The sequence below is a fragment of the Heliangelus exortis genome, chromosome 7 (assembly GCF_036169615.1).
Source record: "Heliangelus exortis chromosome 7, bHelExo1.hap1, whole genome shotgun sequence".
In the NCBI taxonomy this organism is placed as follows: domain Eukaryota; kingdom Metazoa; phylum Chordata; class Aves; order Apodiformes; family Trochilidae; genus Heliangelus; species Heliangelus exortis.
In genome coordinates, this window is record NC_092428.1 from 25211469 (window position 1) to 25237815 (window position 26347).

General features: G+C 42.3%; 2 protein-coding genes across 11 annotated transcripts in view; one reads left to right on the forward strand and one right to left on the reverse strand.

Annotated features, from left to right (window-relative positions):
• The window catches only part of PDCD4 (programmed cell death 4), a 20143-nt gene extending 2485 nt beyond the window's left edge, over positions 1–17658 (forward strand). For 2 of the 10 annotated variants that reach the window (XM_071749381.1, XM_071749384.1), the window contains exons 2-13: positions 1895–2035; positions 3228–3326; positions 7359–7658; positions 8140–8234; positions 9905–10018; positions 10314–10535; positions 10803–10900; positions 12358–12472; positions 13329–13436; positions 14470–14580; positions 15546–15685; positions 16877–17658. In XM_071749381.1, coding sequence (XP_071605482.1) covers positions 3287–3326; positions 7359–7658; positions 8140–8234; positions 9905–10018; positions 10314–10535; positions 10803–10900; positions 12358–12472; positions 13329–13436; positions 14470–14580; positions 15546–15685; positions 16877–16937 — 1404 coding nt within the window. In that variant the 5' untranslated portion in view covers positions 1895–2035; positions 3228–3286 and the 3' untranslated portion in view covers positions 16938–17658. Of the gene's footprint in view, positions 1–249; positions 356–455; positions 902–1894; positions 2036–3227; positions 3327–7358; positions 7659–8139; positions 8235–9904; positions 10019–10313; positions 10536–10802; positions 10901–12357; positions 12473–13328; positions 13437–14469; positions 14581–15545; positions 15686–16876 lie in introns of those variants that run through there. The other 8 variants (XM_071749388.1, XM_071749386.1, XR_011726859.1 and 5 more) reach the window with 7 other exon arrangements.
• Positions 17659–18267: 609 nt separating this feature from the next.
• BBIP1 (BBSome interacting protein 1) lies at positions 18268–18777 on the reverse strand. The gene is made up of 2 exons (XM_071749390.1): positions 18622–18777; positions 18268–18542 (listed from the first exon to the last, which is right to left on the reverse strand). Exons 1-2 carry the CDS (start codon positions 18665–18667, stop codon positions 18370–18372), a joined length of 219 nt encoding a protein of 72 aa, XP_071605491.1. The 5' UTR covers positions 18668–18777; the 3' UTR covers positions 18268–18369.
• Between the last annotated feature and the right edge of the window lie 7570 nt (positions 18778–26347).

The window sequence follows — 26347 nt, forward strand, 5'->3', positions numbered from 1 at the left end:
CACCACCGGGTCGGGGGACGGCGGCCCCAGCACCCCGGGAACAACACGCTGCTCCCCTCTTCCCCACACGAATGGTTCCTTCCCGCTCCCTCCTCCCCTCCGACGCCCCCGAGTTGGTTTCGCCCTCCCCCCATCTTTTTCCTCGGGGCTGACCCTCCCCGCTGTCCCCGCCCACTCCCTTTCCCCGCCTGCCGATTGGCTGCGGCGGCGGGAGGCAGGCAGCCAATCCGCGGCGCCGCTGCCCGCCGTGTCGCTAGGGGGAAGACAACAAAAACAAGCGGCAGGGGCGCGCGGCTGGGGGGGCGGGGCCGAGGCTGAGGCCGAGCGGAGAGGGGGAGCCCGGGGACCGCTGCCGGTAACGGTCTGGGGGCGGCCCCTGAGGGGAGACGGGACCGGAGCGGTGCGGAGCGGGCTGGATCGGAGCGGGCGGCCCGCTCTTGTCTCCTCCTTCTCCTCTGCGGACACGGTGGGGAGGCTCTGTCTCCTCCTCTGCGGGCGCGGCTCTGCAGAGCGCGTTGCGGGGGCGTCCAGGCCGTGGGGGCAAACGGTGAGGGGGAGGTGGGTGCTGTGAGGAGCTGCTCCCCCCGACCGACCTCCGGGAGCCCGTCCCACGGCGTCCCGGTGGTGGCAGCCGGAGGTGGCTGCCCAGCGAAGTGACCGCGTCACCGGCGGGGGCTCCGGCGGTGGCAGCGTTGTGAGGGCTCATCCTCTGTTTGCGGTGCGGGCGCTGCTCGGCCGCATCCCGGGCGGCTCAGCGGCTGCCAGGCCCCTGCCCCGATCGGGCCTGAGGCGGCTGGGCCCAGCGGCAGCCGCGCTCCCGCCCGCCTCCGGCCCTCAGGAACGCCTCTTGGTGAGGGCCGGGGTTGCTCCGCCATTGATTTCTGCTGCCAGCGCGGGTTTTGTAAGGGTAGCTGAATTTTACCTGGCTGGTGGGGTTTTTCTTGGTTTTGGGTTGGGTTTTTTTTTTTTTGTGTTGGTTTTTGGTTTTGGGTTTTTGGTTTTTTTGCATGTGGCTGCAGAATAACAGCTGGCGTTTGCGGTTTTCCAAAGCCTTTGGTTAAAGTGAGGGGAAAAAGATCGTATAAGCTGTGCTGAAGTTCTCCAGGGATGTTCTACGTAGATGCAAGGTCTCGAGGTGTTTCGGAGGTTTTCTCCTGTAGTGTTGTTCCTAAACGTTAATCTGCTGATGCTCACCTGCTGGGGCAGAATTGCGTATTAAGATAAAAGTAGATGCAGTGCTAGTGAGTATAGAGGCTGTGTCTTCATGTAGCTGAGCATCTTGGTGGTTGTCAGTGACTTAACAAATATCCTTCTCTGCTGAACTACTTTAAAAGTACTATTCATGATGATGATTAATCTTAAGATCTCTCGCAGTGTTCTTGTTCTGCAGATGCTAATTTACTTGTCTCCATTTTGTTCCTGTATTATCTCTTCTAAAATAAAATTTTGGGGTTATTTAATGTTTTTAATGCAGGTTTCATAATGTGTACTGTAGTGGATTGGTGATACTGTGTTATATAATTTGGCAACATATAAAGTGATTTTTTGGGACAAATATCAGCAATGTAAAGCTCCAGCAGACCATTTGGGTTTAGCTAATGGGAGGGTGCCTTGCTAAATCGAGTGTGTCTCCTGGTTGGTGTGACAGCAGGGATTGTAAAGCTCAGTTATTCCATCGTTCTGGTTAAAAACAAAGCAGGATGTTGAATCTCAACAAGACAGCGTGTGAATGCTGTGCTGTTATTTCTGATGTTGCCACAGGTAGAGAATTCCAACTAGTCCTATATGGAAAAAGTATTTCTCCACTTGAAATTTAGGACTTAATATATTACGAATGGTGAAAGTCATGATTGTTATTTAATACAGGCTTTGTCCTTTGTCTTCTTTTTCAAAGAGGTAGACAACTGATGGAACATTTAACTGGGAAGAATAAAACTGTTACAAGCTAGTTTGCTCAGTTTAGACTGAGATCCATACAAGAAAGCTCTCGGCTAACAGTGACTGGGAACACTTGAGAACTGAATGATTGATTGAGGTAACTCTGAAAAAAAAAAAAAACATTTATCTGAAAGAAAAAATGGTGTGGGACTGGGAGGACTTCTTATTACACGAAGCTGTTAACTGTTTGGGTTGACTTAGGAAATGCAAGATTCTGACAGCTTGATACTGTGCCCTAAACCAGAGGTTCTTTATTGCCAACAGTCTGTGATGAATCATTTGCAGTTAGCAGATGTGGTAAGCAAGTTGGGCATAAGGGGGAAACAAGGAAAGAGAAGAAAAGAGGAAGGGAGTGCTGTCAAAATCTTCCCACTGAAGGGGAGTGTGTTTTCAGGGCAGCAAGGATAATAAGGGGGAAAAAGAGCCACTGAATTCTTACAAGGCAGACACAAATGCCAGTAGTATTCACAGAGCTACCAAGTCGTGTGTGAAAGTCTTCCAAGTGAAATAAAGCACGAGGAATTGTGGGACTGCTTAATTTTTTGTGTACATAAAGGAAATCTGGATGATGCCATCTTTTTAAGGTGGGGTGGTTTGTAGAATAGCAGGCATTAGGAAGAGGTAGAAAAAGGGAATAACAGGAAAAAAGTGTTAGACTCTATCCCTTGCAGTTTAATAATTATAAGGAGTGTTTGAAGGGTGCAGAAACACAGATGTGAAAGCTTGACAGCTGTATGTACACATACAATGAAACATAAGACTGTGTCCTTGAGGAACAAAAAAAAAAAAACCACCAAAAAACCATACCTTGTTTTCCAAGGGCTGGTCTGTACTCGATAAATTGGTACCATTTTATCAGTCCAGTTCACCTGAAGAACATGGCTCTTGTGGATGCAATTATAACATTTATATTATATGCTCACATAGATAATCACATAGTATAGTAGGACAGTCTAGGTTGATAGAGGTGGCTTTTATCAACTGAAAAAAAGCTGCATGCAGAGGGCTTTTATCCTTAAAATGACTGCTTTTATCCCAGTGCCTTCTTCATAAGCAACAGAACTGACAACTACTGATAAATCCAGTCTTAGATGTGTTTGAGGGTGGTGATGTCTCATGTTACACCATTTATCCTCTCAAGAACTTTTGGGTGGTTGCTGATAGTCAATTGTAAGTTTAAAAAAACCTTATTTTTGCGTTTCATTTTGTGAGTGAAGCCTTTGAAGCTTTGCCCTTACAAAGTTTGGTCTAGTGCTTTTCTTTCCCTAAGATTCTTTGTTTCTCTTCAGGCCTCGGAGGGGAAAACGTTTAAGACTTTACATTTCACAGTCAGTTCTGTTAAGCAGCTATGGAAATAGAAAAGGCACACATTTATGTTAACCCAACAGGTAAGTAATATTTTCAGTACTTTTTTACTTAAAAATCCTTTGCTGACCCAAAATGTGCTCTGTAGAAAATTTGTATTACCTTTTAGTTTTTTAACAGTACTGGTTTAAAAAAAAAAAATAGCTTTCATCAAAAATTTGAGAGTAGTTCTTTCAAATAACCTGCTTGATTATGTGGATTTCAGAATTTGTTAAAATCATGAAGTTAATATTTCTTTCACTTACTAAATAATAGTGACTCTGGACTCCTTATCACCTAACTTCAGTTAGTGCTGGTATAAAGCAAATAATAAATTCAAAAGTAAGATGTGTAGGTGCATTTGACAGGTACAAATTGTAGTTTAATGTAGCTGTTTCACTTAAAATTAGAGGAAACAAATGATGAAAGGCTTGACTGCAACTGGACTGACACAGTAAAAAAAATTACTGATTAGGTGTTAGAGACTGCCAGGAAATTGACTGCTTTGTCCATATTACAGGCATGGTTTATGATGCTTAGTGAAGTTGACAAAGTTGTGTGTTGTTTTCTGTGTCTTCCAAAGGTTATGATGATCTGCACTGATGTTCTTGTATCCCAAAGAGATTTTGTAGGCTTTAAATGGTTTTGAGAAATAAAAATCATGTATATGTTAAGAAGGTGTGTAATGCAGTGGAAGTTGTAGTATGCTTCTTGTGACCTCTAATTTTAAACATAAATTTACATTAATGTAGATGTTATGTAGATGCACTTCTACATAATGTAGAAGATTAGATGTTTCTCATCTAAGGTAGAATTGCTTCTCAGCATTATAGAATTAATTTTGGAAAGTAGATGAAGAGGTGCCTAATTTAGATACCTAAATTGACTTAATTTGGTCAAAAGAATTTTTTATGTAGGTAAGTATGTACTGTATGTTTTGTTACTTAAGGTAGCACCATAAAAGCACAGCTTATAAGTGTGCCCTCTAGGTTTACCAGCTGGTTAGCAAGATCAATTTGGATAACTTTTTAATATATAGTAAACAAAACCTTAAAGTTTATAGAGCACTGTTCTTGCTTGTGTGTGTGTATGTTATAGGATGGAAAAGGCAAATTGACATTTTTTTCTGTACTTTTTATAAAACTGTTCTTTTTTAGAAATTTATTCAAAATTAGTGTATCTGTTAAACCTATATATATATATATATATATATATAGATTAGCAATTTAGTAATGCACTGAGAAATATCAGGGGTTGGACTCCCTTTAGTCTCAGTCCTGAGATCAGGGTTGTGTAAAGAGGTTGGGGCTGTAGCCTCCCCATATAACCTGAGTTGTCAGGTTCAGGACTGACTTGGGTTAATCAGGTGTTGGCCATTTTCTTTGAGAACTGAGAAACAAGTACGTGGTCATTGAAGGGTGTGGTTCTTGGATAGCCAGGTTTGAGGTCTAAACTGGAGAAATTCATGGGATAGTGGCACAAAGAATTTAAATTGAGTTGCCTGAGATGAGCTGGTGACTGCTGATGGGGTCTCCCTGGGTAATGAGAAAAAGGAAACCTGTTCTGTTTGGTTTTGCTTTTATTTCCCCTCTGCTAGCTTTATGCAAATCCCACGTTGTTTTATTAAAATATTAGACAAACTGAGAAAGCTCATTGTGGGAATCTTTTCCTGAATGTGATGCAGGCTTTGCTTTTACAGCTTGCTGAAAGCATAAAAGAATGCTTTTGTGGGAGTAATAAGTGGAAAGATGAAGTTTAGACTGGAATGGCTGCATTATTGTTCAGCTGTAGCATTCACATCTGTGAAGAGTAGTATCTAAATGTTACTTCTTTGATCACAAAGGAGGCAGTTGCATGAAACTTTCCTTGTTTTGTAGTGTAGCATCCTCTTTGATATTGCTAAATACTTCAAGGTTGGAGATGTTTTATTAGTGCACTTAGCTTTTGAAACAATTTTTCATTAAGCTCTTTTGAACTGAAAAAATAATCTTCTGAGAAGGATTCTCCAAATATACCTTGTTAATTAGAGGTATTGGAATGGTGAAGTAATACATTCTAGCTGAGTTCAAAAACAAATATTAAAAACTGTTTTAATAGTCTGGGTTTATTGCAGTGAACTTTTCTGTAAAGCAAGCTTGGCACAGCTGGAAAAGCAGCTTCTGTGTGCCTCATCATTGCACTTCCTAGGATTTGGGCTGTAGGTTCCATCTTTGAGGCTCCACTGAATCCTTAGGGAAAGAAGGGCTGTGTAACAGAGAGCTGAGGTTCTTTCCTTTGTGTGTGTTTTTCCAATTTGCAAGGGCTCCCAGGGTACTAGAGTGTAAAACAGGTCCCCAGATGCCTTTTTTGGGGGGTTTTTTTTGTTTATTTGGGATTTTTTTTAATCTTGATGGGTTAGGAAAGGGAAGAAGCATTGAAGGAAGGCTTTTGTTCCTAATGCTTTAAGACACTGTCTTCTGTAAGACCATACAGCTCAAGTGGGAACCAACTTCTGTTTCAAGGGTGAAAGCTGGGCTCTGACCCAGTGAAGATCAGCTGCAGGGCTGCTTGCTGTGGGTCAGATCTTAGATCACACAGGTCCCAAGCTCACAAGACAAGACCAGCCCCAGCCTTGCTGTACACTGCAGGGGAACACTTGGCTTCTCCAGTGCAAGCCCCAGCCCAGGCCATGGTGGATCATGCTGGTACAGAAACACTTCCCTTCAGTCAGTAGCTCCCAGGTGTCAGCTCAATTTCAGCTCTCAGAGGCAGAGGTGATGCCAGAACTCTGCTGTGACTTTCCCCACCCAGCCCTGTCCCAAACACTCTGCAGTAAATCCTCATCAACACCCAGGTACAAACATGTGCAACGTTCAGGCCAGGCAGATCTGGCATTCCCACTGGGAATGTTTTCTTGCCCTTGTGCCTCTGTTCATTAAAAACAGGCAGGTTTCCAACCTGCCCTTCACCTGATTTCTGAACCACTTCACCCTCTTCCATCTCTTCCTCTTTTTGATATTAAAGAAGACCAGGGTACTTTGTTTTGTAGGAAGCTGTAGTTAAAAGTTAGAGTTGCCTTCTCAGTTTCTTTCTGCTAGAAAGACTTAACTGCTCTCTGGGGCCAGCTTCTTGCACTGGTGCACATGTATTTCTTGTACCACAGGCAGACCTGGCCAAGCATATATCCAAGACTTTGTGAAATAAGTCTTTAAATCCAAATTGCAAATATTCCTTAACTTCCCAGAAAAGTGAAATTATTGCACCTCTTGGGACTTAGACATTTACAGGTCCTTAGGTTGTGAGAGAATTTGTTGGGTATGAAACAAAAGCTAGTTACCTATACGATTGTGCTGGGGAGTAAACCATTTTAGAAAGTCTTGACAGAAGCCACAATGCATTCAGAAGAGAGACAACACTGTTTCAAAAGACTTTATTCTAGGAGTCTTCTTCACAGAAGTTCCCAGGCTTTTATTAAATGTGTCATGTGTCCTGTTCCCCACCCACCCCACCCCCCCTTCCCCCCAGCTTTAAATGCAAAATAAAATAAGAGTTATGTTGGTTTTCTATTCTTGTAAGGGTAAATCACTGCTTTTCCAGTTGGTGAGTTGTTTGAAATTCCTTGAATGAGGGGAATGTTGGTTGATGATTTAGGAAATTAATTTCAGTTTGATGATTAGTCTGTTAGCATTAGTGAGTTCTTACACAACTGTATTGGCAGTTTTGTTTGTTTCTAAATGAAGAGATGAGTGGGTGGGGTGAGAACTAGGCACTTATATTTTACACACTGAGGAGTTCTGATAGTTTTTGTTTGACAGGGGTGGGATTTTCTGTGGTTTACCTGTTGATAAAAGATTTATTCATTTGCTTTCCAACTCTCGACAGACGCTCTGTTAACTTGGGGATAGTTTGTGAATAATAAGGAACTCCTTATTACTGTGATGTATAGGCATATTCTAAAGCCAACATCATTTACCTTAACAGTGTTGGAAATAGGTGTTCTATTTAATGTTGTCATCCTTGGAAAATGCAATGTGTTCTGGTAACATAAAACTGCTTAGAACTGTAACAGATGTTTTTTGCTCTATCTCCTTCTTAAGAACTTGAGAACCTAAGTGATGCTCCGTTTTCCGGTGATGAAGAAAATGGTGGCTCTGAAGAGCATAAAACTGAAATCAATGGAAATTGGATTCCTGCAACTTCAATTACTGAAGCCAAAATAAATGCTAAAGCAAAGAGACGGTTGAGGAAAAATTCTTCTAGAGATTCTGGGAGAGGAGACTCTGTCAGTGACAATGGAGATACACTGAAGATTGGAGTTGTTGTACCAACAAGCCCAAAGGGGAAACTCCTGGACAGGCGGTCCCGGTCTGGAAAGGGAAGAGGTCTACCAAAGAAAGGTTGGTGTTGCTTAGTGAAGAGAGTAGTGTGATAGAAATTCTGTATAAAACATTAATTTTTTTTCCACCAGGTATCATTTTTGTAAGCTGCAGGCATTTGGTTCTTTATGTTCGATAGTAGGTGGCATTATTATCAGAAAGTTTTATGTGTGTATTATTAATTAACCTCTGTCTTTAAGTACCTTTTATTACAAATTTGAACTGTTGATGGTTCATAGGACTGGAACTAACACAAACTGAAAGCGTGGTTATATTTCAAAGTACAGTTATTTCAACCTTCAGTAACTTGTGTGGGAAGTGATGAAAAAACTGGTGGTTAAAGTGGGAACATGTTATACAGACACACCCTTTTAAGCATATATTGTTAGAGTCAGGAGATGGGCACGAGCAGGGATACATCAAGTTGAAGAATGTTGGGTTGAACTCAAAAAGTATTCTTTGTAAACTAGCAGTCCTTTCTTCCTGTCCCATATTTTGCTAGGTGGAGCAGGTGGTAAAGGAGTTTGGGGAACACCAGGTCAAGTGTATGATGTGGAAGAAGTAGATGTTAAAGATCCTAATTATGATGATGACCAGGTAGGCAAACAATTTCTTTGCAGTGTTGGTTTTTACTGATTTCTGTTGCTGTGATGCTTACATTAATGAAAGTTTGACCTTGTGAGTTATGTGAATGTCAGCCTGGCTGTACTAAATGCTCAATTTTATGTTCAAGAATGGATTATTGGCTGGCTAAAGACAAAGGCTGCAGAAGTGTCGCAGTGTGACACTCACAAATCTTGCTCCATGAGCCCCTTTTCTATGCCTGCCTTGGCAATTCCCTTTTCCCAGGAGTCAACCTTTCACTGCTGCTTCCCATAGAGGTGGATGTTGCAATGCTGCTCTGGACTGTAAATGAGGACCACAGTAAAAATGCAGCACAGGCTTTCTCAAGTTGGCATTTTAGTTTGGGACAGGATCCTTTGTGTCTTTTTTGCTTCCTTGTATTTACAACCCTCACTATGTCTTCTGTCTACTTAGTGTAAACACTTCAAGCTACTGCAAAGTTGATACCTTACAGCCATTATTACCAGGGGACGTGAGGCAAAGTGTGCATTATAACTTGAAATCAGAGGGAAAACTGATTACAAACACAGATTGCTAAAGTCTGTGAGATCACAGCAGCTGTGAGGCCATAAGTAAACTCTCTATAACATAAGCAGAGCAGTGATGGTGTCCTTTGAGCACAGGCTGTTTGCTGTAGCCATAGCTGCTGAGAGGAGTGCTGTGGGAATATCAAAACCAATGGAATTTTTTTACCTGCAATTCAACACTTCCCATTAGCAGAGATAGTTATTAAAGGTAAAGTTGATGAGTGTATAAAACCAAGTTTAATGAAGAATGAATATTCTATGAAACTTCTGTATGCTTAGCTTTGCAGAGGTTGAAAAGGGAGACTGATGTGATGGCTTTGGACTTCTGCTATAATTCTTAATCATGGAAAGTTTCTTTCCAATGAGCATCAGTTGGAAAACTTTGTTCAGAGTACTGTGATCTGCAATATTATTTTGACTGTTACTTTTCTAGTCTGTGAGGAGTAGAGAGCTGAATTATGGTGGGGAGATCTGTTTGTGTTGGAACTCTGCAGGACCAGGTTATATAGGAGGCATTTGCTATGTAATTCTTTTTTCCCCTTAGGGAAAGTTGTAACTCACAAATATTCTGCAAATGCCTTTTCTCTGATTTGAGTGTGCTATCACCCATCAGGAGACTGCCTCATAGTCACCAAAGAAGGGGGAAAACAGGCTTGCTGGCTGGGTCTGGGGTGCCACTTGCAGGGAAAGGTGCTTAAAGTCAAATCTTGTGCTGTGGCACAGCCAGCTGCTGGGCTGGCATAGGAGTTTCTGTTGTTTTTCCTTCAGTGCATAGTACTGACACCTCATCTCTCTTCGTGTGGTGTTAGCAGATCCTAGGAACAGAGTTTAGAGTGTTTACCATCTTTTTAACAGTAAATTCAGTCTTTCAGTTGAATTAATCTAACAGTAAACTCAAAATAGAAGCAGCATGACATGTAGCCAGCATTGTCCACACTTGAACAGTAGAGACATAATCTGATGTTTTCTGGCAGAATACTGACTACCAAGGCTAAAGGATTAAGGATTTAAGATTTTAGAAGGTATCTTTTGATGCTATAAGCATTGCATAAGAGGTAAGAAGAAAAACAGTATGGCTTACAGCAGGATAAATGCTTTTGTTTTATTTTAAAATAGGAGAACTGTGTCTATGAAACAGTAGTTTTACCTCTGGATGAGAGAGCATTTGAAAAAACATTAACACCAATCATACAGGAGTATTTTGAACATGGAGATACTAACGAAGTTTCGGTAAGTTGTGTGGGTTTTTTTTACTTTGATTTGGGGGGAAAACCTGTGGCATACAAGGGAATCCAAATGTGAGCTCTAAATGAGTGTATAGAGATGTTGGCAAGAAATGTGCAATAAGATTTCCTAAGCAGTTATGTTAATTACATGAGCAAAAGCACAGATGTAAATATATAAATATAAGCATATAATTATTTATGTATTTGTACTAATTTTTCTATATATTTATATAATACATATTTATGTAATAAAAACGATGAAATGTTAATTTTTTTTTTTTTTCCCAAATCTTATTTAGGAGATGCTGAAGGATTTAAACCTTGGTGAAATGAAATACAGTGTGCCAGTGCTGGCTGTTTCCTTGGCATTAGAGGGGAAGGCTAGTCACAGGGAAATGACATCCAAGCTTATCTCTGACCTTTGTGGGACAGTAGTAAGCAAAACTGATGTGGAAAAATCATTTGATAGACTGCTTAAAGAGCTGCCTGAGTTGGTGTTGGATTCTCCCAAGGCACCACAGGTATATTTGTGAAGTAGAATGTTAGTAGTCAAAAGTTTTTTCTTTTAAATTATGGCTAAAATTGGTTAAGTAAACTGACATAGACTGTATTTTGAAAAAATACAGATTTTCTTGCTGTTTGTAATCCCCTACCAATTTCTCAGGCTGTGCTTTGACTTCGAGATGGCTCATTCAAATAAAATCTGAAAACCAGGCACATTGTAATTGTCTTCTTAGAACTCCTTTGAAGTTGAACACTTAATGAAAAATGCTTCTGCTTTGTTGCAGCTGGTGGGCCAGTTTATTGCTAGAGCTGTTGGAGATGGGATTCTGAGCAGCACCTACATAGATGGCTACAAAGGCACCGTGGATTGCATCCAAGCTCGGTAATTCTCTGGCTTTTTACATAGCTACAGTTTTCCAAGTGCTAAAGATGATGATCAGGAATTTAGGACTTCAGGATAAATCATGTGGTTCTCTGTAACTTCTGTTTTAATTTAAAATTATTGAAAAAAAGACACAAAGTCTGCACGGACAACAGCAAAATCCAGAATGACTCGAGACAGAGGAGGAATACTCAAAGTGCTTGAAAAATATAGTAGTATGTTTGAGTTCACTTTGTTAGGTTTGTTGTTTAGCTGATGTTTGAGGCTGGAAAAAAATGAGATTAAACAAGGAGTGATTATAGGAGGTTTTGTCTTTAGAAAAAGCTTTAATGTGATTAATGAGTAAATATAGCATCAGGACAGCTGCTGTAGATATGCTGTGAAATACACAGTGGATTAACTCCTTCCCTTGCAAAGGCTTGAAGCTTGTGCAGTGCTTTCCCAGATTTTCTCTGTAATGCTTTATTCATCAAGAAGTATAATTGTTTTTCATGTCAGGGTGAGAAGTCTGAAGGAGCCATCTCTGACATAGATGTTTTAATAACTAGTCATGTTTTGTTATATTTCACCTGTAAGTGTATGTTTCAGGCTTGATAAAGAGGTGCTGAAGTCCTGTACCTTCTAGAAGTTCCATTTATAATTAATATAATTGGGTACTTTTAGAAGGCAGGCAGATGCGTAGCTGCCTCACTTGTTCAAATTGTTAAAATTGTCAATAACACAGATGTCTCCTGTGATTTGAAGGATTGCAACCTTCATACTGCACACCTGGGATGCTTTGCTTTTGTTTTCTTGGCCAGTCTTTTCTACTTGCTACATCTTGGTGAATAGATACTGTTATTGGGTAGCCTCAGTACCGAGATTGGGATAACTGTGTCTTTTTTAGCTGGATCAGAGCTTCACTTTACTTCCTTTTCCATTCTTTCCTCAACAAACTGGCGAGCTTCCTAGTTCATACCATCTGTTTGCAGCTACGTGTTTACCCCCTGAAGTATTGGTTTGGTTTCTTAAGGTTTCATAATTCTTTAGAAGCAAACAAAGTAGTATTTTGGTAGGAAAGTTCTTATTCAGTGTGGAAGCAACTCAAGCCTCTTTTGCTCGAGATACACGTGCCAAGCTGTATTCTTGGAAGAGCCTGGATGCAATCCATCTCTGCACAGGAAAATACAAAGTTCTTGTGAGGATGTTTTAATTGATGATTCAGATCTGCTCCCATCACATATTGTTACTTGTCCTAAGCATGGTATAGCCAAAAAAGTGTAAAGGTGGCAAAAAGAGAATGCAGGAAGCTAGTGTGCTGCCTTCTTGATGAACATGTTCCCATGCAGTTGCTAACTCTGACCTCTCCCCAGAGACCTGGTCACTTTGCCCAAAGAGGAATGACAGTAGGGGAAGGTACAGATGCCTTTTAATGAAGTTCTGTAATCATTTGTTAAAACATTACCTTTGCTTTCTAGAGCTGCACTGGACCGAGCTACAGTGTTGCTGAGCATGACAAAGGGTGGAAAACGTATAGACAATGTATGGGGGTCAGGAGGTGGCCAACAGTCTGTGAAACACCTTGTCAAAGAGGTAACTGACTTGTAGAAAACTCTTCTCTCTTGAGTTTACTGATTGTCTGACTTTATATGGTTTGGGATGGAGACATATATCCTGTAGGAAATCGAGGTCTTGAATGTTGGTTTTGTTTTGTAGGGGTTTTTAAATTATCTATTTATTTATTTATTATTTATTAATATATTATTATATATATTTATTTAATTATTTGTTTATTTTTATTTAAAATTGGTTAAAAAAACTGTAGATAATTCTGGCTTGCTTGGGTTTTTTCAGTGTTTGTCAGTGGTGGGAACATGCGAGTACAATATTCTGTATTGCAATTACACATTTATTTTTGCTTTAATCAAAACTTAAAGCCCTTACCTTTTTAAGAGCTTACAATAAAATGGGTGAAGTAATTAAAAGAGCCAAGATGAAACTGGCTAAACTAGATAAAACTATTATTTTTTTTCTTGGCATGACTGATTATAAGTAAAGTAATAACTGGAAAAAAAGAGAGGAATAAACAGGACTTGAGAGATCCATGCTATGAAGTAGGCAGGTTTAAAGGAAAAAGTCTTATTTCTAGCTTGTGAATGTAACAGATGACAGAAGCAGGAGTTAAGGGGAGAAGATACACTGAATCTTACTCATATTAACCTTTGTACACATCTTATAAAACAATGTTTTTTGTGCTTGTGTGCCTGTATTTTCTGGATGGGTATTTGGCTCACACTGTGTTTCAGGCTGCTGATTCATTTGTGAAAACACTAGCAGCAAATTTCAGGAGCTGACCTGCTGGGTTGATCACAAGATGATCAAAACAGTTGACAGCTTTTAAATATTATACCTAATTAGTGTTGTTTTTTTCTGTTTTTATATTCAATAGATTGATATGCTGCTGAAAGAGTATTTGCTTTCTGGAGATATCCTGGAAGCTGAACGCTGCCTGCAGGAACTGGAAGTACCCCATTTTCACCATGAACTTGTATATGAAGTAAGGAGTCCCTTTAATAAGAATAATTGTCAGTAATACCCACAAGTTTGGTTTTGTTTTGATGTGGGCATGAAAATAATATAACTGTAATCTGAAGCTCAGGTTGTGAATTCTGTTTTATTTGAATAACTAAATTGTTTCATGTAAAGTTACGGGTTTGTGTGCATGTCGTGCAACAAGTAAGCTGCTGCTGACTCTGGGAAGATCCAGAATTAATTTGTCTTTGTTGGGTAAAAAGAGTTGAATTCAGACTATTACAGATTCCTGAAAAAGAAAAGCTCAGTTTATTTTTTTCCAAGGAATAGCAGCAAAAAAACCCCAGGATTTGTTTTGGTGTTTTTTCCTTCCAGTTTCACATATCTGGGTATTTTAATGAGTGTTACCTCTTTTTGTTAAGTTTTGGAGTTTCCTTTTCAGGGTGGATTTTTCCATCTAGCATATTTTTAAAAGCTCTGAGGTACTGCAGAACCATATGAGAGAAACATCATTTTTGCTGTGTGTGGGAAGCTGTTTCCATTTGTACTCTTTTATCTGCCAAATTGGGAAATGGTTGTTTACCAATAAAGCCCAACACCCACAAGCTACAAAATTTTCTTTTCAGTAAATGACTCCTTTTAGATGAAATCCCTCGTGATAGAAAAACAGAATCCTTTTAGGTTATGGGGGTTGTAGATTTCAAGCTTCTAAGTTCTTCTAAAATCATAGCTATTAAAAAGAAATCAGATACAAAATTAATTTCATAGAATTAATTAGTTGCCATTTGTATTGCAGCAGCCATATGGATATGGTAATGAATCCCAAACCAGGGCCAGAAAGGCAGTGCTTTTCAGTCTGTCTGGTACTCTCTGGGTTTTGATTTCTTTTAATCCAAATATCCTCATCAGGTTTTCTTTTCAAATAATATACTAAAATTGTGAGTGCATGTAACAAATGGAGTTTTCTCCCCAGAAAATGCATAATCACTCTCACTCCTTTTCACACCTCATGTGCTTACACATGTACTTAAACCCTATGCTTGATTTGTTTGATTTAGGCTGTTGTGATGGTTTTGGAGTCAACTGGAGAAAAGACCTTTAAAATGATACTGGATTTGCTGAAATCTCTGTGGAGCTCTTCTGTCATTACTATGGACCAAATGAAAAGAGTAAGTGTGGCATTTAGAGGATTTTGGGTAAGGTCTTCCAAAATTTGAATAGTTTTTACCTACTATTTGCAGTCAGCAACAGACTACTACTTTTTTTTTTATTTTTAATTTTCTATTGTTAGTCTGTGTTCCATACAACTAATCTGTCCCTTATGTACATGCAGTACTGTCTGTATATGTAAGAAGTACAAATTAATTCTGAGCAGTAGTAGAAGTGTGAGGTACAAAATATTTGAATCTTGAAGATTTCCAACTGGTTTTATGCAATTAAATGGCTAAAACTAATTATGTAACATTCTGCAGCACAGATTCACTTTTCTTACATTTTTTTTCTTTCTGTCCAGCAGTTCATAATTGAAGAACAGTAAGAACCCACTTAATTATAAATGTAAATTAGAACAGTATATAGAAGATGGTATTTTATGCAGTTGGAATAATCTATGGCTTTGCTTCTAGGTATGAATATAAAGCAGCTGGTCTGTCCCTGGGCAAACTAACCCCACCACACAAAGACTTGTGTCAAAATTTACCCATGGCAGGCAGTGACAGAGCCATCCGTGGTTGTCACCAGTGTTTCCCTGACTGCATAAACAATTGTGATTTACAGACATTTTCATTTACATGGAAGAAAAAATTAACTTTCCTTTGTGTTATGAGCCATGTGGTAGCAGCCAGGCCAACATACACATTCTGTACTGCCAGGATTTGGGGCTTCTAAGGAACATAAAAATCCTGCTGGTGTTTGCATGTAGATAGGTAGTTGTGTAGCACCATGGTATTATTGGCTGGTGTTACACTGTGTTTTTCTAATGATTTGCAGCTGCTCAGTTTTAGGTTTGTTGAAACTGTCCCTAGTATACATTAAATTATATTGGAAAATAAATCCTGAGTGAAAAAAGGTACTTAAAAAATTTATAATAAAATCATAGAACAACTCGGTCATTATTTGAATTCTTCTATTGCAGGGATATGAACGAGTTTACAGTGAAATACCAGATATTAACCTGGATGTGCCACACTCCTACTCTGTGCTTGAGCGGTTTGTAGAGGAATGTTTTCAGGCTGGAATAATCTCCAAACCACTGAGAGACCTCTGTCCTTCAAGGTACTTATTTTATTACAGATAGGTGAAGGTGCTTTTTGTCCCCATCGTAAGTAGCAGAAAGCAGGATATTATGACCAAATTATTACAGTTTGAAACTTGGAACCATGAGAAAACCAATGGTTGGGCTGGTAAAAAGAAGCTGCACTGGTGTGAAGCCTGTTATGTGGAGGCTGGGGTAAATACTTGAGAAAAGTAAACCCCTGTGAGTCCTGGGCAGCACTCCTGGAAAATCATCCAGAGAATGAAGGCCTTGGTGTGGAGAGCAGCGTAGCACTGAGATGGGAGTCAGGTGTAACTGATCATGTATGTGACAGTGGAAAACTGTCAGCTGCAGTGGAATAAACAACTGCTTAAAAAAATTGTTTCACCCTATCAAAGTTTGTGAGTAAAGTTTGAAGATGAAACAACCAATTCTGACATTCATGCCAAAAGGCTATAGGGACACGGGCATGGAATAAGCCCTACACACCCAGTGCTTGCACATCTGTTGTGTGGCTTGTGTAGTGCTTTTTGGTTTGTTACTGTTTATTTATTTATAGCATGAATAATGCTGTTTGAGCTGTAGCTAATCAAGTGTTCTCCTATCTGGTCACAAAACTAAGTTTTATACCTTTTAGAAATACATGTAATTTTTTAATTATGATGTTAAAGCTATTATTTGCAATTTATGCATCAGGATACTATTTGTTACAGGTATTTTGCAGTCTGGGTGTCTTGTTAGGCTTCTTGAATCACCTTGACAGCTTGCAACAAATTCAGACTTAGTACTGACCTTGTGGTATCCAGTATTTTGTAGGTTTGGGGTGTGGGAGGGTTGAAAGTCATCACTGCAGCGAAAGCTCAATTACACTTCTGTTATCATTACTACAGTGAGAGGTGTTTTTGGATTATGTACTTCAGTTTCAGGTAGAAAAAACATTCCTAGGATTTCAAATTACTATTTTTATCAAGTGTGAGCATTAAAAAGTGAGCAAAGTGGGAAGCACTTGACAACACAGATTTTGGAAATAAGCCTACGTGTGAGATTTAAATGGATCTTCAGGACTTCATCAGCGATCAAGAATGTCAGGGAATCTTGAACTCACACACCTTATATTTGACTTCAAGACCATTCTTCTCAGTGATAGATAAGAAAAAACAAGTGGTGCTGTTCTAAATTTGCTGAGAAGATACTTTATACTTTTCTTACAGGGGCAGAAAGCGTTTTGTGAGTGAAGGAGATGGAGGTCGTCTGAAGCTAGAAAGCTACTGAATGTGAGAACTCCTGACGCCTTACAAGTTTAAAGGGAAAATATGAATACTTATATATATATATACAAACACCCATGCTTCTTTGGTGTGTGTATGTATATATGTATACACATATATAATACACCAAAATTTTGAGAGTTGCTTAGCACAGTCCATATTTTTTTAAAAGCACATGTTTTTGGGTACAAATACTTTTTTTTTTTGTTGTTGTTGTTGTTTTGTTTGGGTTTTTTTTTTTAAATAGTTTTGTAAATTTCAGAAAGAAAACTTTTCTTTGGGCATACAATAGAACAACTGGCCCCTGCTGTGGTGGTGCCTTCAAATAAGCTATCTTTTCAAGTGCCATCTGTTTATGACTGAATCATTCCACGTTTGCATCAATGTCTGACTGCCACTGTTTCTTATGAGGTCAGTGTTGTCATCATAAAATCACTGGTTTATACAAAGCTTTATAGAAGGGTCAAGTTAAGCTGCTGTGATCACATTTCCATTGCTGCTGAAGAAATACTGTGCTTTGGGAAGAAAAATAGCCGTTTCTTTGTTTTAAAGACCCCAAGAAAATGGAGTTGGGTCATGAGGCTAATTCATCTGTTTCAGGGGAGAACACTGGTTGGCGCTAGCCCCCCATGTACCAAACTGTCTTTTTTTTTTTTTTTTTTTTTTCTATGTAACTGGAAAAGTGAAAAGTTCTGGTAAAGCATATTAAAAATATTTTTTGTGAAGCTCTCCTTTCAGCCTCTTTTTTTTGAAAAAAAATAAATAAATTAACCATTAGGCTTTCTGAAGTGTCTGCAGTTACACTGTACATCAAACACCACCCTTTTGTAGAGCAATCTGCAGAACAGCACTGAGTAATTAAACTCGGGCAAGTATTTACCAAACATGTTTTTGAAAACAAGTGACTTGCAGAGGAGCGCCCAGGCTGACTCGGGATACAACTCTGAACGTGTCTGGGCAGCCCTGCAGTGCCAAGCCCTCAAGACCAGGATTAAATCTGAGACGCTACCCTAGAGTGAAGCACGGGGAAGCCCCTCCTGCTCTCCCCTGCGTTTTTCAGTTTCGTGTCAGGGTTTGGGGGGAGCAGGAGTCGTTACGGGGCCGTGAACACGACCTGTGCGGGAGCCAGGCGAGTCCGGTAAAGCAGCGAGGGGCCGGTGCGCTGGGTAACGCCTGGCCCCAGAGCCGCCACTGCCCCCGTTCTGTTATCTGTCGGGTCTGGCGAGGTTAAACACACATTTTAAAAATCGCCTTGAAAGCGCTAAGTGGGATTTCTGAAAGGAAACAAGAAGCCTCCCCCCCCTCCCCGCCCCAGCTCAGCAGCACCTCCACCGTTCTGGGCCAGCCTTTAATCCGCAGCCTCCGTTACAAAGCGATACCTCCGCGTCGCGGGGGCGGCCACCGCAGGGCAGAGTCCCCACCGCCCCTCCCCGGGGCTAAGGCCGGGTCGGGGGTGCCCCATCAGCCGTCGGTGGCCCCTCGGGCGGCCGCGCCGCCTCCAGCGCCGCCCGCTGCAGCTGCTCCAGCTTCTCCAGGGTCACCGACTTGAGGGGCAGCACCTTGGGCTTGCACAACACCATGGCGGCCTCGTCTTCCACCGACAGCTGCCCTGCAAGGGGAGAGAAAGGCCGTGCGTAAACGCCGGAGCCGGGCCGGGCCGGCTGCCGGGCCGCTCCCGCCGCCAGTACCTTGTTTGGGCAGCACCTCCCGGAACACTGCCTTCCCCTCCGGCATGGCGGCTCCCGCACGGCGCTGCGCAGGCGCGGTTCCCTCACACTGCCCGCACCAGCAAGGCCGCCCTTCCGCCAGGAAAACTACAACTCCCTGCCTGCATTGCGCGGCACCGCCCCGGCACGCCTGCGGGTCAGGCCGCCTGCGGTGCCCCTGTGCACTCTGGGAAGTGTAGTCCTTCGGGCGCCCACATCCCCGGTGGGTGCTGTAGTTGCTGTGTGCGGGCTGAGCCCCGGGCGGGGCGGGAGCAGCTCCGCAGGGGCTTCCCCGGCAGCGGGGCTGGGCCGGGCCGGGCCGGGCTGGGCTGTGGCTCACGCCAGGCGCTGCGGGGACGGGCAGGGCGGCGTCCTGTGTGGGTAGCAGGACGCGGAGCTGAGCTGCACCGGGGCCGGGAGCTCGGTGGAGCGGCCGTAGCCTGGCTCAGTCCCGTGGGAGAGCGCAGAGCCGGGCTTCCCTCCCGCCGCTGCGGGGCTCCTTGGCGGGGCGGCGGCGTTAAACCTGAGCGGGCATCTCCGTCCCTACGGATTGCCCTGCCTGCCCGGCTTGTCCTCCGCGCTGCCCCACCGGGCTCCCTGCCCAGCCGGCCCGCGACTCTCGGGATTTGGGTCTTCTTTTGTTCGGTTTCTGTGTTTGTTTTGTGTTGTTTTTTTCCATACCTCCCCCCAGCAGACACCGTCCAACAGGCGGTCTCCGCCAGGGCCTACGCGTTGAGATTTTCCTTTTCGGGCAGCGCCTCGGGATTCGCCGTGTGAATCACGCTACTGTTTAACATGTAAACAGCAGTAAAAAGCCGCTTTCTAAACGCTGAGGGCTTAAATGTCGCCAAACTCGATCAGCCGGTGCGCCCGGGGTTCCCTCACCTCCCCTCCCCGACGGGCTCCCCGTTTGGAGGCTCCGGTGCCCCCGGTCGCTGCCTCCCTCAGACATCGCCTCTGCCAAGCCAAGGTGTGACCCGGGGTCGGGGGGAAGGTTCACCGGGCCGCCCCTGTGCCTATGCGGTGCCCCGGCACCCCCGGTTATGGGTTGTGTGATAGTTCCAGATTTTGCTAATGAGCTTGCTCGTGTCCTCTGGTCAAGGCTGATAATTCTGCTAACCGGGTCCCAGTGGGCCGTGACCACACCTTTAACAGTTCTGAGGTTGAGAGCTCACTTCTTGCTGCTGTACAGGGACAGGCTGTGGATTAATAAAATGAGGGAGAAAATGATTTTTGCTAACCATTCTTTTCCATTCTGGCTGCTCTGCTCGCTCAGGCACCAAGGTGTGTGGACCTGTGGATTCCAAGGCTCAGGTTTGCTGGAAGGCCCGTGATATAACTTTTAACTTCCAGTAAGTGCCATGTCTCTGATAGTTATTTAAAGCCTCTGTCTTCATTGTTTGCAATTTCCTTTTTCCTCTAAAGCAACCTAGAGTAGGAAACTGATGGTCCCTCAGGTAGCCTGCTTCCACTTCACTTGAGGTCTTGCCTGCTCTTTGGGTTGGAGGCCAGCAGAGAACCTGCAGAGGATGAGCACAGGTCTCCTGCTTCCTGCCTTTCATGGAGATGGCCAAAGGTAACACTCCTGGTTTGGTCCAGGGCAGTGCAGAAGTGGAGCCATTTCTGTTGTGATTCACACGTTCCACTTCCAGGTCAGAAGGTTGGCATTGCTGAGGACATAAAGTGGACTTGATTGCTTGGGACATCCTTCTCTACCCTTTGAAGCTCATGGAAGCATTCCCACTGGTTTCAGTCGGAAAAGCTGCCTCGTTTGGCTGGTGTGCCAGTCCATGTGCCAATTAGTGTTTCCTACTGATTGGCAGAGACAGAACTCGGACCAGTTTTATGAAGACTGGATATTTATAGGCCAGGGCATTTAAAACCGTACTTTGGTAGTTGTTTGTTTGCATGTTTGTTTGTTTAAAAAACCCAGCACCTGATCCAGTTAGCAACTCAGCTATAGCTAAAATTAGGTGAGAAAGGCAGCCAGTTGTGACTGAAAATCTTGCAGTGTGAAACCAATAGTTATTTCTGTGGTAACAAATGTGTCCTGCAGAGCAACAGAAGATGAGCTGAAAGCAAGACATTGAAATGAAAGTGCAGGCTAAGTTTTTTTGACGTTGTCCTTCAGCATCCTGATTACCACCTGAAGCTCAGCATTATGTGAGGGCATTTATAACAACCAGAGCCCATCTCAGTGGTGTAGGGAATCACTTTCCAAAGCTGTTTTCCTGCCAACAGGGTTTGTTTGCTTGGTGATAAGAAACAATGGTCAACTCAGTTTGTTACTTGAGCATTTTAGTGCCCGAGAAGTGGAATCTGGCATCCTGTGCTAAATCCATTTTCTTAGCCAGTCAGATGCCAACTTGGCAGCTCATCTAGAAAGCTGATAGTCTTGAGACAGGCATGATTGTGGAGATTTTTTCAAAGTCTCTAGTAAGTCTGCTTTAAAACACCTCTTTCAGTTAGGAAGAAACACAATTACCACCTTCAGGTATGGAAGGATTGGATGAGAGAGAGGAGAGAGGCATAGGCATTATTTGTAGATTAATCCTGTACTTTTCAAAGTGCCTTAAAAAGAGGAATGGGTTTAGCTTTGAGCAAGGCCAGTATTTATTCAGTAGAGTGATATTAGCCATAGTTGACAGGAGGGGAAAGTGTGGCACAGAAGACCTAATTCCCCTCGCTTTGCTGGAAAAGGAGCAACGAGAAAAGATGTGACTTTTCCTTTACAGGTGAGGGACCTGATTTTCTGCTATCAAAAGTGTAGTTATAGCCCTTTTTTCTGCCATTTTTCTCCTTCTGGGGTCAATGTGTGCTTTGACATACACTCATTTCTCTCATGATCCTTTCCAGCTGCAAGGAATAGCTAGAAAGGTGAAGTACTATGGCAGACCCCTACAATCTGGGAAAAGCACCATGCAATGGCAGTGGGATCATGATGAGTCTGTGTTGTCTTGGTACTACCCCAGATAGCTGGGGAAGTCAGCACAAGGTTGTTTCCATGCATGGCATCAAGATGCCCAGGTTGTGCCCTGTGACGTGCAGCTTCCTGAAGTCCTGAGAATTGGCCTTTGGGTGAAACCCCAAATTATTTGACAAAGCGTGAGAGTGGTGTCCACAGAGAGGACGATGCACTCTTGCCTGTCCTTATTTTCCTGGTGTCCCAAACAAGTTATTCTTGTACACTGAGAAAGCCTCACAACCACAAAACCAGCAGTAATTTTATGAACGATAAGCTTGTTTTCTTCCTCCTCTTCCCAGATATTCTGAGTTCAGCAGACATGTGCGTTGCTGGAATCCAGGGTTTCATAACATGGCAGCCACTTGCTGAAAGCCCTGCAGATACAAAACAACACTTGCTTTAAGTCTTGAGAAACATCTCCTTCTGAGTAGAAGAAAAAAGCACTTAGGTGAAGCAATGTTGCCAGTCCCATTTGTTTATGAGGCTTGTTTTTTGTCTTTATACATTTTAAATACTTTTTTATTTTCATTCTGCTTTTTCAGCCTTTGAAGTTCATGTTTTCCATTTTTTTCCATATGGCAAGAAAGTCTGGAATCAAGTCCTTACTTTAAAAACAAAAATCTGATTGAGAGTACCATTTAATCATACAGCTTCAGATAGAGGGTGTTAAAAATAAAGCCAGTTTCATGAGAATTACATATCTTGAAGGTGATTTTCTGTTCTGTTTTTAAGTAACTACTTTGTTGACAGTTTAAGAAGCTTTTAACAACACCTGATCTGTGTTTGCTTTCGAGGCAGAGCCTTCTCTCTTTTCTACTTGTTCTGTTCTAAAAATCTAGAGCTTGTTTCACCTCTCTGTGTGCTAATGTGATAGAAATGAAGTGTACCAGCATGACCGTGATACGTGTTGAATAATGTATGCCAGTGCTTTCAAAAACACACCTGTGGATTTCAGGCAATTGTCCTCTTAAGCTGCTGAGTGGTGTGATGGGATGCAGAGCCCATCTTCAGAGACAGGAGGGAGAAGGTGGTTTGGGTTTGGTGGGTGGGGCAAGGGAGGGAACCTTGCGTGACTCTCAGAGGGAATCACAAGTGGCTTCAGAGCCTGACGCTTGATAGCTTGATGTTTAACCCAGTCCTTGTTTTGGAAGGGAGTTGACAGATGAGTGATTTGGTTTAGTTGAGCTTTCTGAATATACTTACTTTAAATCTGTTGTTGCTTGATGCAGTGGTATCCTCAAGCTGTACAAGGCAAGAAGGATATGTCCTTTTCCAGTGTGAAGATTTGTCTTTCACTGCTATATACGTCAAAATGCCTGGAAATGTCTTATCCAAGGGACACAGAAACAGCTTTTTAATGGGCTGCTCTTCCTGCTCTGTCCCTAGCAGTAACAACCAGTAAGTGCAGAGGCCTGACTGCCTGTTTTATTGCTACATCTACATCCCATTCTGGGTTTCCAAGCCAGATGCTCTAAACTGGCATTTCTAGGAGGTTTCTGCTCTACTTGTGTGGTTTGAATAGCTTAAGTCTTTGGCCTTGTGCCTTAAAGTGCCAGCAGAGGCATGCTGTAATTGCCCGTAAATGCACCGTCTGTCATATTGTTGTTTAATTATTCCAGCTTCTCACCACCACTCACTGCTCAGTGTCTCTCTTGCTATCTTTATTTAATTGAGTGGAAAAAATCCGAGACTTGCACTTCACTTACGTCACTTTGTATTTACCCAGCCTCGCTGGATCCAAGTGCAAAGTCCCAGCTTTTGAATGCAGAAGTCAGTCTTCTATATAGAAAAAATAATGTCAATATCAAAAGCATATGTTAGAAAGAGAATCAATATTTTAACACTTGGTAAAGTCAGACCATAAATCTCTTAACACAGTCAAGTGATTGTATTATTCTCCCTTGAAACACGGCTCCTCCCTCTGAGAAACAAGAGGGGGAAAGAAAACTCTTGAATAACCAAGCCCTTGTCCTCACAATGCAGGACTGTTCCTAGTCTGTTGCTCTCTGGCACTTCTTTTCTGTCAACTAACTCTCTTCTGTTGTTTGTCAAATGCCTGCTTCTTCAAGACCCATCTTTCCCTAGCCCATCCCCGTTGATCTGTTTCAGATTATTACTGGGATGTCGGCTCTTTCCTAAGATCAGCTTGTGATGACCAGTTCTGCTGCCTACTTGTTACCATTTCAAACAACTCTATGCTTCTTCCCAGCCTTGCAGCCAGTCCCTTATTAGTGTGTGTTGAAAAAATTAATCTTTCAGACCTCTCTCCAACGCTCTCCTTGTCCGTATGGCAAAAAAAACCCCAAACTTGGCAGCATGCTGACTGCTTTTCTTCCCTTGTGCTCCCTGCATCTGTGACAATTGGGTGTCAGATTCTGCTCTTACATTTAGCTTTCAGTCTCTGAATCTGAATACTAGGGTTGCTTGTACTTACTCTGCTCTAATTTTCATGGATCTGGGCACAAGAAGCTTCATGATGTCCTTCTGGAAGATCCTTTTGCACCTGAATGATTTAGTTTTCAGGTTTTCTTGTTTTTTGGAAATCCTCAGCTGAAATTTTCCTTTACAGGTAGTCCCTCTAACACCTGGTTCCCTGACTGAGCCAGCATCATTGTTGGGGTTGTTCTTTTCACTTTCTGTAACTGAACTGTTAGATTACTGATTTCATACTATTTTCTGATTTGTTTTATTTTTCAGCCATCTCTTTCCTGCAGAAAAGAGCAATTTATATAATGATTTCACTGTGGAATTGACTTTAGGCTTTACTGCAATTTGTCACCACTCAGGAAATCCATCCCTGGCTCCACAAGAGCACTCAATCCCTGCTGACATTCTGAAAGAGGGAGAGAAAATAGAGCTACAGCTATTAGGACTATCAGACAAATATTTTATTTCAGCTCAGTTTTCCCTTTCCCAATGACTTTTAAAGAATTTTTTTCTCTTTGTGAGAACGTGAATGAGGGTTGCTTGTTTGTTTGTTTTCCTGGGGACTCTCCTGTTCACCCAATCTTCATCTTCTTCCACATCTCAGACAGCCAAGCTTGCAGCAGTGACAAGATGTAATCCTGAGTAAAACTCCTTCTGCCTGTGGCCTTGGCTAACCTGCTGGCAGTGCTACTTGCCTGGGCACGGGGCACCTGGCTTTTTACACAGCTCAGCATGGATCAGCTGCCACTCCCAGTCACTTTTAGGACAGAGTTGAGTTGTTTACAGTAATCTTTAGAAAAACTTACAATAAAATTGTTCTGCCTTCCTGGAGCCACATCTCCCAGAGACCTTTCCCCTTTCTTGGCTGCTGTGGGAACCTCCTTCCTTCAGCTTCACACCTTTATCAGCTAAAAACGGTAACAGTACAGAATTGGTTGTCTTCAGGCTCTCTCTTTGAGGCACAGACTGTACTTTTACCCTGTTGTGGCTGTTGAGGACTGGAAGATCAGAGAGGACATTGGGGAAGTGGAAGCCTGCTCCCTCTTTTATGCAGATGTAGACAGGATATGCCCTCATATGAAGTTCAGCACAAAAAACCCTGGGCTACACTTGCATTCCTACATACCAGGCCGTACCAGTCAGCCTGGTACTAATCTTCATGGACCTTTGAAGGCATGAAATGACACGCAGTGTAAATGAAATCTAAGCCACACCATCCCAAATTATTGGTGCCAGCTAGGTTTAGGAGGCTGACAGGAGAGCCAAGTGAGACAGGTACAAGGGTAGGAGATGCCTTGTACCACCTGCAGGCATGCAGATCTACATTGCTCACACAGCAGCAGAGTCCAACAGCAACGTGTGGCATGTAAAAAGCTGGTGAACCCATGGCCACTTAAGCTTGAATGCACTTTTCTGGGAGGAAGTGGCTTTTCCCTTTGAAAACTCAACTCCCCAGGGTCCACATGAGGTCAATGGAAAAAGTGATTTCTTCAGAATATGATTCAGAGTGCCTAAGCACACCCTTATCTTATTGACTACAGAGGAAGCTTAACCTCTCTAGATATAAACTAGCTTTTGTGAATATCCATCCCCTCTTGATTCTTGGCTGTGGGAATTGTGCTACTCCTGGGAATGGTTAGTCCTTGGTGGGCACACTGCCTACTGAAATTCAGGTGCTGTAGATCCAAGCTGAGAGAATCTTGTCCAGCAGAGTACAGAATGTCTTGTTGGATCTTTTTGAGTTACCCTGAGATGTTAGAAATGTGTTTGCAAGTACCAGAAGAATGAAAAGTCAAGAAAACTTGGTGTCTTCATAAATGGCCTGTCTGGGGCTGGAATAATCAGCATCTGTTTCAGTTTAACTGTGCTTTTCCTTCCAGTCTTTCTCCCATTTCAAAGTACAGACAACTGAAACCTTTAATTTTCCTCATCTTTCACTGCACAGAAAAGCAGGAGTTTCTAACAGCTGGTACTATCCTGTCTAGATTATCTAACATAAAAACATACAGTTTATTGATGGTCTTGAATGAGAAAGCTCTTGGTTGCTTCTGTTGTTTGTAGTGTTGACTCTGAAAGATAAGTTGTTTGAACTGGTTGACTCTTCCTTTGGATAACTGAAGATTAACTTGCTTGATACCTGCTGGATTTGCAGTTTCCCCTTCCACTAAATAAACTGAAGAACTGCTGGCCCTGGGGCAGCTAGGACACAGTGTGTGCTTGGAAAAGTTTGTGTGCATACAAGTAAACAAGAGAAAAACATTTTATGCATGGCACTCTGAATGTGGAGTTCCAGGGTTGATAGAACCTGTCTTTCCA

What these genes read in the sequence shown, in the direction of transcription:
- BBIP1 (XM_071749390.1), bottom strand. Translation starts at nt 18,667, where the DNA reads ATGCCGGAGGGGAAGGCAGTGTTCCGGGAGGTGCTGCCCAAACAAG. An exon ending in GGAGGTGCTGCCCAAACAAG is followed by an intron (nt 18,543 to 18,621) that starts GTACTGGCGGCG and finishes CTCCCCTTGCAG; the next exon opens with GGCAGCTGTCGGTGGAAGAC.